General features: G+C 37.3%; 1 protein-coding gene across 4 annotated transcripts in view; it reads right to left on the reverse strand.

Annotated features, from left to right (window-relative positions):
* The window catches only part of TMCC3 (transmembrane and coiled-coil domain family 3), a 135,304-nt gene that overhangs the window by 8,803 nt on the left and 113,191 nt on the right, over positions 1-13,310 (reverse strand). For all 4 annotated transcript variants that reach the window (XM_030238405.2, XM_018910102.3, XM_050984663.1 and 1 more), the window contains exon 2: positions 874-1,772. In XM_030238405.2, coding sequence (XP_030094265.1) covers positions 874-1,772 — 899 coding nt within the window. The remainder of the gene's footprint in view (positions 1-873; positions 1,773-13,310) is intronic.

Genomic DNA, 13,310 nt, shown 5'->3' on the forward strand with positions numbered 1-13,310 from the left:
AGATTTTATTGGCAGAGAGCTGACAGAAAAGGGCACTCTGCCTTCTCCTGAAACCAAGTCAGAAGTTCAGCAGGCCTTTCATTGTTCTTTCCTCCCTATATCACCACATGATATCAAGCCTTTTGTTGTATTTCAAGAACTATAAGCAAGGGAGACACGAAATACTGCCCTTCATACCAAGACTTTGCCCACTGGTGTAGTAAAGACTTCAAGAATTGACTGTCACCTCAACAAGCCATTGGAAAAATGGGAAATAAGTACAGCAGGTGAAAGCCCTCTGTAGAACATATCATCCACTTCTCACAGAGGATGATAAAGGCATTAATTGTCATGTAACAAATGCAAGATGAAGTTGTGCTACAGCACTTCAAACTACATCTACCAGTGTGTGTTACACCAAGGTACAAGGTGACATTGCATCCACAAGATAGCAATGTGTGTGAGAAGTATTTGGACAAGGTACTCAGGAGTCAAGGGCATACTTATCCGCTGTCAGTCAGTTCTGCTACACCACAGACTGGTTAGCTTTTCTGAGTCACATTAGATGAGAATCCTTCCACCAGCTGCAAAACCATTGGCATCTCCTATACACAGTACTCACATAACTCACATAAAAACTATGACAGAGGAGAGAGTTTTCTGACCAGCCTTTGACAAAAGGCAAAGGGCACTACACTATTCGATAGGAAATATAAATATTCTATGTGTATTTGAAGGAATTAAACATGTTGGTACTAGATATTGATTGGAATTATTTTTTCCTCTTGCTTCTGAAATCTCTCTCTCTCTCTCTCTTTCACACACACACACTTTCCAAATAGTTTCTATACCCATTCAAATGTCATTTCAAGAGAACAGTTAAATAAAAAATACCTATATCTTTCCTCTTGTAGCATCTGAGAAATAAAGCCATAGTCTCTTTTAAATTGGGTTTTTAAATTCTCAATATCATCAGCTAATTGGGACTGTGTCTCTTTGATTTCCCTTAGTTCCTCCAAAATCATGGAAAGCTTTCCTTGACTGTCCATGGTACTTGCCACAGCAGGACTAAAGGAAGTATTCCCATTGCTATCTGCTGATCCAGAGGTCCCACTTGAGCATTCATCATCACTGACATATTTTGGTTTGGCAACAATGGTGGCACTGCCCCCATAGGTTCTAGAACTTGTTTCTGGCCGAAATTCATCCAGGGTATTTTTGAGATGAGCAATGTTGTCTGCGCTACCGAATTTGTTTCGGATCAGGTTGGCAAACTCTCTGGACTTGCTGAAAACAAAGACAGGGGGTGTCAGGGATACACCCGGCACACCTGACTTGCTGCTCTCTGCTCCATGCCCAGTGCTACGAGACTTTCCATGCTGAACATCTTTCAGGCTATCTTTGGAATTATCCTTGGTAGCTTTGGAAGATCCATTTTGTTCAATATCCTTGAGCTTTTTGTGATACTGTTCCAATTTCTTCTGCAACTGGGCAATGGAGTGGGCAGATTTCTGGTTCTTTTTCTCAAAGACTTGCTTAATGCGTCCAGCCTGTTGCTTGTCTGCACTGTTCACCAGTTTCAAATACTCAGCCACGTTTCCATCTCGAGCTGTTTGTTCAACCTTGATTTGCTCTGTAACCTTGAGGATTTTCTGTTTCAAGCTGTCAGCATTGAGTTTGACTTTGTGAAATTCTAGGACCCCATCTGGTACATCAAAATTCAGGTTGGTATCAGAACCTCCACGGCGGATGTTAAGTGGTAAACTCAGGGTATTCATATCATGTCTTTCCACCTGAGAGAAAAGAAAAAGAGGTAAATGGAATTTGAATTCTATTTTTTAAAATCAAACATCCATTTTACTTTTCCACATATAATTACACCAAGTATACAGTATAAAGTAATATAAAATATTACTTTAAATATAAAGCTTATATCAGCAAATATAAAGCTTTTATTAGCAAAGCATAATAAAGCAAAGCATAATAAAGTTTTCTTTGAAATTAAGCAGCATTTTTCTTGACTTCTACAAATTAATAAACAGTCTAAGGAACTGCTTGTCTCTCTTAAAATAAAGATGAATTAGAGAGAAAATTATTCAGAATAGTTTATAGAATGACTGTACGCTTTGCAGAATCACTTACAGTTTACCACAAAATGAGAATAACACGTAGTTAGGAAAGCTTCCTAAATATATTGTTTATTATCAAGAGTTTCAAAAAGACCATGGCTGATAATCACTCATTTTTTTCTCTTAGAAGTGTTCAAATATCAATGGAGATGTAACCAGATTTTTCCCTCTACAGCAGTGCTATATTCTATATACTGTTCAGTATATTTTCCCAGGTTTAATGCCTTTTTTAATACAACCCATTCAAATTCCTTTCACAATTCCAATTTTTTGCAAAACTAGCTAAAAGAAAGCTCTTGAATATTTAGTGTATGCTGCAAGCTGGAAGCAACTATTGTTTGTTAAAGCAGAGAGTATAGAGAAAGAATTGGCCAGTATTTAACTTTCCAGCTTGATGAAGGTGCTCAACAACTTGATCGGCTGTGCTAACTCTGTTTTAATAGGAAGTTCACTGAGTGGGAATTACAGGAAGAAACTCAGGAAAGAACACTGCATTCCGTTAAGTACAGGATCTATAGACCTTAAATGCTCTCTGGAAGCACAACAAAAACCATTAGGCAACTCAGTCACAACAGACCACAACAGATCATTTTATCTTTCTCAACAGAAAGGCAAGATAGTCTGATACAAAACATTGAAAGTGTTTCCTTATATAACTCAAAGTTATGGGGAAGGCATGAGAAGAATGATCTAAACAAAACAGCTTTATCCCTATTATCATCTTGGTTTAGCCTGTGTGACAAAGAAAGTGCATTTCATTGCAGCTGCCACAGTGTCGTGTCTGTAGAGACTGCTAAACAAATGCTCTAGCCATAATGGGTTTCCAGAGCTTGGATACCAGAGGGAACCAATATAATTCCTCAGGCAAGACCACTGGAGAAACAAGGCAGAAGCTATATTAAAGTACCTCTTCAAGATGCATTTGTGAAAACTCTTTTCATCTCTTCTACTTTATATTATTTATTTCTTTCTATTATTTTCCTTATAGATTACCAAGGATTACAGTGGGGATTTTTCTTGATTTTTCTTTTGCTACTGCACCACTCAGGGCACAAACCAGCTTACATAAAAATTTACATTCAGCAATACCTAAAAAAAAGCACTTGAAAAATGCATATTGAAAGTGTTCTGGAGTTGACAATTTCTTTTGGAGAATACTGATTAATGATAATCTTTAAGACTCAGACTCTATCCCAGGGATTAAACGAATGCTGTAGCCTAACAGATCTACACATTACCAGTCTGTTAAAAACGATTAGTATTGATCCAAATGCTCAGTGTACACCAAGAATTTCTTGAAACAACCTAAAACATTTCTTAATAAGCTTTGGCACAAAATGATACTGTAATTAGTCACAAAATTGTATACACACACACAAAACAGATCCATCACTGATGTCACTCAGAACAAGTTGTACATAACTTCCAGGAATGGGTGGGTCTATATCTAACCTTTACACAGCAGTGTTTACTTCCTCAGTAAAAAATAGTCTAGAAATGTATTGTAATAATTGGATAAAAGCCCAAACCAGATCCCTTTTCCCTTAAGTCCTCTCCCTCACAGGGCTCTCTATTGGTCAGCCTTCTCTGCCTTCCTGAAACTTCAAGGTCACAAAAGCAATACAGATAAAAAGAACAATAGCCTTGAAGGAATACATCTGCTGAATGCTGCTGTGCTTCTGGACATGAGGAAATCTGTTAGCATGGGGCAAATCTACTCCTGAATAAAACCAATCACAGGGTCAGTTCAAATTCAGTAAAGTTTAGTGTCAAAAGAATTGTGTTTAAATTCCCAAAACACTGCTAGCAGTAGGTTTTACTTACTGGATTGAGAGCTCACTAAGAGTACAAAAAAGTCATATCCAACATATTTTTCTGTCTGATTGTATTTGGACAAAATGGCAGGTGTTCTCTGCCATCATGTTGCAAGGCTGGGTCAAGCAACAGAGACTCCTGAAATCCACTGCTGATGCAATACACTTTTTGGTTGGGAGGGGATGTGTAGTGTGGGGTGGAGTTATTTCTTTTTTAGATGGGGGGCTGGTTGGTTGGGTTTTGTGGGGTTTAGGATTTTTTGGGGTTTTTGGCTTGTTTATTTTAAATCAGAAGCAGCAGACAGTGGGAGAGTCAGGTATGTCCAGACAAATGGCCTTTCACCTTTCTTCTACCTTGATGATCCATTTGTGGCTGTTTAACAACTCAGCACTAATGCTACCCCAAACATCAGATTTCCATCTTCAAATCCTACCCCAAATCCTTCTTGCTTCAAGTCTCATTCTGTGATGGGAAGAATTAACTTCACTTCCAGCTGTATGGAATGCCTCATTCTTACGGAGCTCAAGACTGCCAGTAGGAGTCTGAGATGCCTCCTCATCCCTGCAGGTACTAGTGCCCTCTGCTGGGATGCAGGCTGAAATCCTCCCAGTGCAGGAGAATGAACGGCATCACCTTCAAACTGTAAGTGCTCTTCCAGCTATGCTACGGGAAGAAATGAGGAATGCCATCCATGCCGTTGTTCCTTCTGTGACTCCTGGGTCCCCACCAAGCTGCTAATAATAAAGAAGTTGTTGAGAGATGGGTTTTTTATTTCATTTTTTTAAGATTTGCATTGTAGTTGCCAAGAGAAAAATATGTTTACATACAGTAGCAGGCCCAATAGTTAAAAAGGATGAGCCATCCTTTTGGAAGTGAGAAGCACTTTAAGAAAAAAGAATCATTGTACACATCTCGTATAATGGCAATTAATAGGGAGCTGGGCATTAGCAGTAGATGAGAAGCAGCAGTCCTGAAACATGTGGTACCACTTGGTAAACAGGAAGTCAAAGCACTAGCCAATAGTCTGAGGAAATACTAGACATGCCCTCAATCTGTCTTCTAGGAAAAAACAGGGGAAAAACCAATTTGCATATGGTCCTGGGATAGCCATAGCTGATGTTAGCCTGAAAAAAGACACCTGGGCCTTGGAGAGAGACCACTGCACTTTATGGAGCAGTTCACATACACACTTCACTACAACCCAGTTGAGAACTAATAGTAATGTTTGTGCTGCTGAAATATGAGCTTTTAAGAACAGTGAACAAGAGCTTTTCAGAACTGCATCACAGATGCCAAGATAGGTAAGTCTCAGAGATTAAGTCCCAGCCCCCCTTTTTCCAGAGAGCCAAGAAGATCTCCAGCTGCCAGACCATGCTATCCACGTCCAGAGTTTCAGCAGGGACAGCAAAATCACTTCTTGGTGCAATGAACACAGGTGCAATGATGGGAACCCTTCACTGAACATGAATTGTCAGGTTTACTTTCTGTCTGAAATGTAAAGTAGAGAGCTGGGTAACAGGCAGCCTGCCATTCAAAAAGAAGCATTCAGAGCACAACAGTGATTTGAAAACCTACTCATGGAAGCAAGGGCAGGGATTTCATTGGCATTATAATGATGCACATGTTTCTTCACTTTCTGTCAGCAACAGCAGCACCAAGGTCAGACTTGCAGGCCATGCTATCAATGAGCCCAGAGCACAGTAGGACCCAAGTTCCCCAATACCACAGGCAAGACTGCTGGAAAAAGATTCCACATGGACAGGATCTGCTAAAAAGATGAAAATATTGTTTTTAATGGCCTATAGAGATTGGTCATTGAATATTTCTACTGGAAAATATAAAGCAGACCTAGATGACCTTATTTCTTCCCCACAGATCCTGGGTGGGATCCATCTGGGAGAAAAAATCCATAGTGAATAGAGCACAAAGAGCATGCAGCCCACCCTAGTGCAACTCACATCCCATGGCTGCTCAGATGAATCGCATGCTGTGTTCCACTGACTGTGCCAATGGCTCTCCACTAACAAGTGAGAGATAAGCCCTCTATGTTAAAGGTATCAAACCTAACTCTACTCTTTAGGTCATAGATTTCCTTTTAAAGGAAATCTTTAAAAAGTACTCTTTTAAAAAGTACCTTTAAAAAGCATAGAGGAAAAAAAAGCATTTACAAGACAGATGCACATAAGCATCAGGCTCCAGAAAGCCCACCCCCTTTGGGTTGCCTTACTAACAGAAACAAACCATGAAGACATAAAATGATCTACTTATTTAAATAGGTTCAGTTTACAGGTGTTCCCTTTTTGTTCTTTCCCTAAAAAACCTCATTACCACCACCAGTCATGGATGTGCAAGCTAAACAAAAGCTTATGATGACAATTTAAGTCTATCTTGAAAGAGTTTCTGATGAATGCTTAGAAACAGAATCCCATAAGGAGCATACAAAATAGGATTAAGGCAGCTTCACAGCTCTTAGAATTTGGTAATATCAACAAAAGTCATCAGGAACAATTCTGTTTTTATCAGAAATATGCATATGCAGAAGCACAGGTGTTCCCATGGGTAAAAGAACATGAAGAGGGAGTTTTAGTAAATTTTCAGTATATTCCAAAGCAAAAATGTATTTGGGGAGAGACTTTCACCATCTCTTTCAAGTTCACTGCTCCTTCTAAAATCCACATGAAAATCCTTCATGGAAATCTTAAAATAGAACTAAATCATCATAAAACATTTTAAGTTATGTAAAATCAGCTCCCAACATTTTTGTACAGTATGTTACAGCAGAACACCTTCTGCTTGTGCTTCTTTACAGAGCTACTTAATTTCTAGAAGTACCTACACTCAGAATACCATGGTAATTAGCATGCAGAGGGTTCAGAGTATATGGGAATGGAGGGAATCAGCAAAACATGTTCCTACTTTTTACTGGGGTAATGGAAGGTCCTGGGTGATTTGTCTGAGACCACCTAGCAAATGCTGATAGATTCAAATAACTGAAGGTGTTTCTTTCATCATCAACAATTCCTCTATCACCTATTTACTCTCCACCTCCCCTCAAAAAAACATTGAAGCTATAAGGCATCTCACTAACACACATGATGTGTTTATCCCAGATAGGAGTCAAAGGTAATCCCACATGGCCTTTGGCAAGTATCTGCTCTTCAATATTCAAAGGCTGGGAAACTTCAACACCATTCCATGAGTAAGGCATCATACAGGAGCAGAGCAGGCTATAGAGATTTGAATCCTTTTGAAAATTTCCTGCACTACGCCAACACAGTCTGGTAATTATAAAAATTCATCTGTTCTAAGACACTGCAGCAAGACCTCAGATACAGACTAAACTACTAAGCATACCAGGCAAGACATCAGCTGTTGAATCCAGTCCTTCTCAGGGTCAGCTGGATCACCTATATTTCCCTCCATTTTAATTCATTAGCACTACAGAGTTGAGACTCTAAGTATAGGCACCTCAAGAAAGATATTCATGTACTTGCAATTTTTGTTTAAGTGAAAAATACCCCCAAAATTTTAAAAACTACCCAAAGTTGAAAATGCTATAAAACAAACTCTGCAGAAAGTAACTGCAAGAAAGCACATGCACTGAAGTTTTGGTGTGACTAGAAATACAGCTTTTACTCTCTTGATCTAATCTGGTCAAGGCCAAATACTTGTGCATAACCTGTGATCTAAACAGTCAACAGTACACCAAAGCTGGTTTGCCTCAAATCCTACAGGCACACTCAGTTCAAATCAGAAATACCCCAGAAAGAGCCTTTTCTCTAATTTCTATTTAAAGGACTAAACTAAAGCCAAATTTTCTAGGTCACAGCTTGTGTGTAAATAAGTATTTAGATATAGTACTATTTCAAATTAGACCAATGGGAGAAGAGAACAATGGGGATAAGAGGCAGTTTTCTCCTTCACTGGTAACACCAGCTCCTTCAGAACTCAAGAACATCCACTGAAAAGTCTCCAGTATCGTAACTCACACTCAGTCCAGTTCCAAGTTTTTTGGCAGCACAAAACTGACATAAGCAAACTGGTTCCAAGACAAACAACTTCTGTGCCTAGACAATGAAATCTGAAAACAACATGCCTCAATAAAAGTAAGCAAGTAACTTCCCATTTACTGTCCAGCAGTCATGTGAATAAGAAAACAATAAAAATCACTGTCCTGACTAGAGAAAAAAATACAGTGGTGAACCAATACTCACATTGACTAAGATTAAGTTTCTTAAGCAGGCAAAATGTGGATTCCACACGCCTTGGTTAATAATTTTGCTTCAAATCAGTCCTCCTCTTTAGATAAGCACCATTAATTAAAAACAAGTCAATAAAATACCTTCTCCTAACTCAGATCAAAATAAATGTAACTTGTGCATGTTCCTTCTCTCTCAGGTTTACACAGCAACATCAGGAATTGCTTGGGAGCTCCAGGTACTCAAAGGGTGGCTCCATCAAGCAGTGCTTGTAAGAAGCCTGCCTTCCTATTCCCCATGAAGGAGAGTGCCTTTCCCATGACACAAATCCCTCAAAGTACCACCACTATGAAACAGTGTGGGGGTGACAGTTTTGAAGAGTGATGCCAGTCATTTTCTATCCCTCTAGATTAATTGTTCAACTTACTTTTAGTGTTTCTAATAGGTGCTGTCCCTTCCCTCTTCCCAGCTTTTAAGGATTTTTTTCTTCCCCTCCCATTCAGTATTAAGCTTTTTTGTTTTTTTCAAAAGATGTCTGAATAGATGGCAATAATGAAATTTTCCAGACTACTGTGAAACATTCTGTGAAAAGTCAGCCTGCTACACATTTTCGATTACTAAATCCTTTTCCATGAATGAGAATTTGATAAAAAGCCAGCTACATCCCTGCTATGACTAATCACTTCTCATAGTTACAGCATATGCTTCTGATCTCTCACCACTTGTGATTTAGGGAGTGCTTTTCTTTGTATCACTGCATTGTCTAACTTCTCATCACATATTATTTCACACTGATAAAGTTGCAGCAGGTCACCTTCTCCCTCCACCTGGTTCTTTCTTTTTCACAGTCAGCTCTTAATTTCATAGCTATTCAGATGGTCCAAGCATTTTCTGAAATCCCAGCTCCTGGAACTGTACAATCATACAAGAGAATTCCAGGAAATACAATGAAGTTTCTTGCCTTCAGTACAAAGAAATAACTCTCACATCTAATTTCACAGTCAACAACCAACCAAGACCTCCTTTGTCCCAAAACAAAGACAACTTTAAGGAAATTTTAAATTTGCACACCTACAGAAATCAACCCCACAGCTCAAAGCTGATTTTAGTCCATCTAATTAATGATTTTTATTGCTTTGAGCTGTCAACATTACATAAGACCTATTTTGTAACAGGAACATTATTGCTTTGTAGTAGCAGGGAATTTGGAAAGTCTTACCACTGAGAGATAAAACACTCTAAATCCATATAGACTGGCCATCAGAGGCAAAAGACTCAAGACTTGGGGATTTTGTTTGTTTAAGCCATGGCAAAACTTCCATTTATAAACAAGAGAACAATAGCTGCATCAGGCCTAGGATCTTTTCATTTGCGTTAATGCAGCAGCAGCACATCCTGAGCATATAAACAATCACATCTTGTCCTGTGCGTGAACTGAGCTGCTTACCTAAAAGAGCCTGCCTGCTTCTTCCTTTTCCCCTGCCCTGCATCTCTCCTTGCTGGGCTGATAAAGTCAAATCTCCAAAATACATATCTGTTACATCAGCAGTGCTGCCTATACCAGAAGCTTTAGTTCATTTTTGATATAAAGGGTTTAATAAAAAGATAGGGTCTTCACTACATTACATGACTAAGCAACTTATTTACCTCTCCACAATAACCAGTAATCTCTTGACAAAGCAACTTTATTTTCTCAAACCTTTGTTATTTATATACACTTTCACTATTTGCCACATTACAAATATGAGTGCATGTTTTGGCTCTACACCTGATATCCAAGGCTTGTATTTGTACCCAAACCACAAATAACCCCAAAGGCAGAGAACTGCATGAAGACTGAGCCACCAAAAATCAAAAACTTTGGCCATACTACATGATCTACAAAAACCGAAATAAATTTAAAAAAACAAAATCCAACAACAAAACAAAACACAACAAAAAACACACACAAAATAAAAACCAACCAAAAAACCAAAAAAGCCCTACAACAACTAAAAAAGAAGCCCAGAAAAGAAAGAGGAAAAGTTTTATTAAAAGACTTCTTTTAAAAAACCCTTCTTTCATTGGGTAAAATAAAATTAAAATTTCAATCACACAGATGCATATTATGCAGGCCATTTATTATTCAATACCACTGCTGCAATAATGGTATTTTAAGCCACTATACACAACTGATTAACACTGCTCTGACTTAACTCTGGAGAAAACATCCTAATTGCAGTGCATTAAGAATCAAAATTCTCTGCAGAGTCAATGGATTTAACCTCCTGTGGATCACAACACAACTTTAAAGCATTTTGTTATTTAGATTTATTTTTAAAATAGCAAAACCATTTTTCTTTCTTTTCACTGAAGAGGCAATATAAAGCACTAGGCAACAGAACCACATTTTCCTGCTCTTTGCATAACTTCCTCTTGGAAGAAAATGAAATGTTGTCCCTCCAGTTAATATAAATAATATTGTTTTGAAAAGCAGAAACTATGCTGTGAGTATGTCATTAAAGTGTGTCACAAGTGAAGCTTTCCATTTATAAATAGATCTACCGTTGTCCTCATTGTGGAGAAAGCATTCAAACATTATTTGTATGTTTACTATCTTGTTACTTATATAAATATACATGTATTAAGATATGCTTTAAAAATAATTTTGTAAAATATATATCAAGTTATTGTTATTATAAGTAAGTACTAGCCCACAGAAAATCTCATATCCATTAAGTGTTTCAGCTGCTGTGCACCTTCTGGAGAACCTGCTCTTGGCATGGTGCTTTAAGCTTACACCCTAGCAATCAACTAGTTACAATCAAATCTGAATTCACAAGAAAAGATAACTTTTCCAGTAAAAAGATCCAAACAGAACACTTTATGAAGATGAGTGGGCCTCTTCAGCAGATGTCCCTGAATCCTCTTCTTTAAAGAGGTTCCCTGTGCACATTATAACAATACATCCAAGCAGTACTTCAGACAGTGCTTTGTGCACCCTCTAGAATCATGTTCTCTTGTGCACATGATGCTGAAGTTTCTCATATAACCTTTTTAAATGTTTATGAGTGGGTACTAGCATGAATCACTCCCATAAGAGGTTGGAGGTATGTCTTTTAAAAAATATAAGAAACTTTTCTGTCAGTCTATTCTCCCTGAACAAAATTAAGCAGAGTGTTGTATTGATTTTATAGAATTAATCTGCTATTTGTACATAGTCATGAGTCATCTTTATACTCCATTTTTCCATTCAATTTTTTGTATACACTGGATACTTCAAATACTAGCACACATCACACAAAAATCTCAACCCATAAAAGAAATTCTATTGTAAAGAAGTTCAGTAAGTAACATAACATCTATGGATCAAAACTCCAAAATTCAAAACACCTGTGTAACTGAAAAGAACACCAATGAGATTCACCCAATTAGTGAGAAATAAAGTCCTACAGTAAATTTTTATCTAGTCTTCAAAATATTGCTATTCTGAGACTACCCTTCCCCAGTCAGTTTTATTAAACTGAATTACTTATAGAAACCAATTCAGATGATTTTGGAACATAAACTAGGTTAAATTATTATTCTTATGTCACCATATTAATTGTAATGAGAGTGCTAAATCACAGTTTTTAAAAATGGACAAAAAAACCCCACTATTTTTAAACAACTGCCTTTAATAAGGATTCACTACATTTTTACTGTATAGTACAAATCCTCTGATGTCATTTTGAAGATGCCTGTGTAGCAACCATTATGTTTTGCCATGGTAGTACCAGCAATTCAAAGCAGTCTTTTCCCCTAAGAGATGTTTGCAAACTGAAAATACATTTATTTCTGTTTTGCCAGAACTAAAATGTCAAGAGTAGAATGAACTTCTGCAGAAGGAAGTCCTGCTGATTCTAAAAGCTCATTACAAAGCTCACTGCCCTCTACTTATAACTACAGGGAACATTTGTTGAACATCTCCTCATGTAGTGTAAATATACAGCAGAATGTGTATTAAGCATAAAGTTTTAGTCATAAATTCAGTGCTTATAAACTAACTAAATAAACAAACCAATCCAAAACCAATCAAAACCCCCGCTCCTTTCTCTCTGCCATCCAACACAAAAACCATTCGCAAAGCCAGAACTGCAAGATGAGAAGCACAGGCAAGAAACAGTAGTGACTTTGTTTAGCAGGCTAATGGAAAGTGCTCAGAAAATGTACAGCTGCACAGCACATTAAATTGCTTAAAACAGAATAGATTCAGTAGGAAAAATTGTTTTCAATTTGATATTTCTCAATCTGTTAAAACCATGTTGCTAATATAAAAGTAATTTAACACAGAAAAATTAAACCTGTTTTTCTTACCTGCTATCTGTTGTATTGAGAGGATATATAAAATATTACAGATCAACTTCACGTAACTTCTTTGTTTCATTAATATGTTTGTGCAAAATTTAATTAAATTTGGCACAGATGTAGTAAAGACCTATCTCAGGAGACAGCATGGCTGAAAAGGCAACACCAACAATGCACCAGCAACAGTAAGACTCGGTGAGAAAGTGGCAAGCAAAAATGGAGCAGCCTGTATTGCTCCTACTGCATTTTCTTGCCTTTGGATAAGTATTTTAGACTCATATCCTTCGTATTCAAGGCTCTTAGGTTTTTTGATTTAGTTCAAACTCTGCCTTAGAGGACAGAGGGGGGTTAAAACCTTGATAATGCATTTAGAGTCACAATATAATTTGGATCTCAACATCATAATTTTAGGTGTTTCATTCTAGCACTACAAAGGATGTGATGGTGTCACAGGGATTATTTATTTAATTGAATAGAGCAATACTAGAAACATTTCATAGGGATATGTGTCTCAGGAAATTATAAAATTACTCTTCAAATAACATTTGTAGAAACATGATTAAAGTTCAGAGTGGTTTACTTGACCAAGATGTTTATATGGCCAGATGCCAGAATTTAGACTCTAAAGACAAAACTTGTCAATTCTTCTCACTGAGAACCATTAAGATTTTTTGGAAGAGGAAACCTCAATATTGTAATCAGAATATTGTACAGTTAACTTTACATAAATTAAAACAAGCATAGCTTGCTACAGAAATAGTATCTACATTAACAATTATGTGCTTATTCATACTCTTTATTTATATTTTTTTCTTTCTTGTAGCTTTCCTCTTTTTGCTTTTGCTCAACCAACAGTAGCAAC

This window comes from Serinus canaria, chromosome 1A, assembly GCF_022539315.1.
Source record: "Serinus canaria isolate serCan28SL12 chromosome 1A, serCan2020, whole genome shotgun sequence".
Classification (NCBI taxonomy): domain Eukaryota; kingdom Metazoa; phylum Chordata; class Aves; order Passeriformes; family Fringillidae; genus Serinus; species Serinus canaria.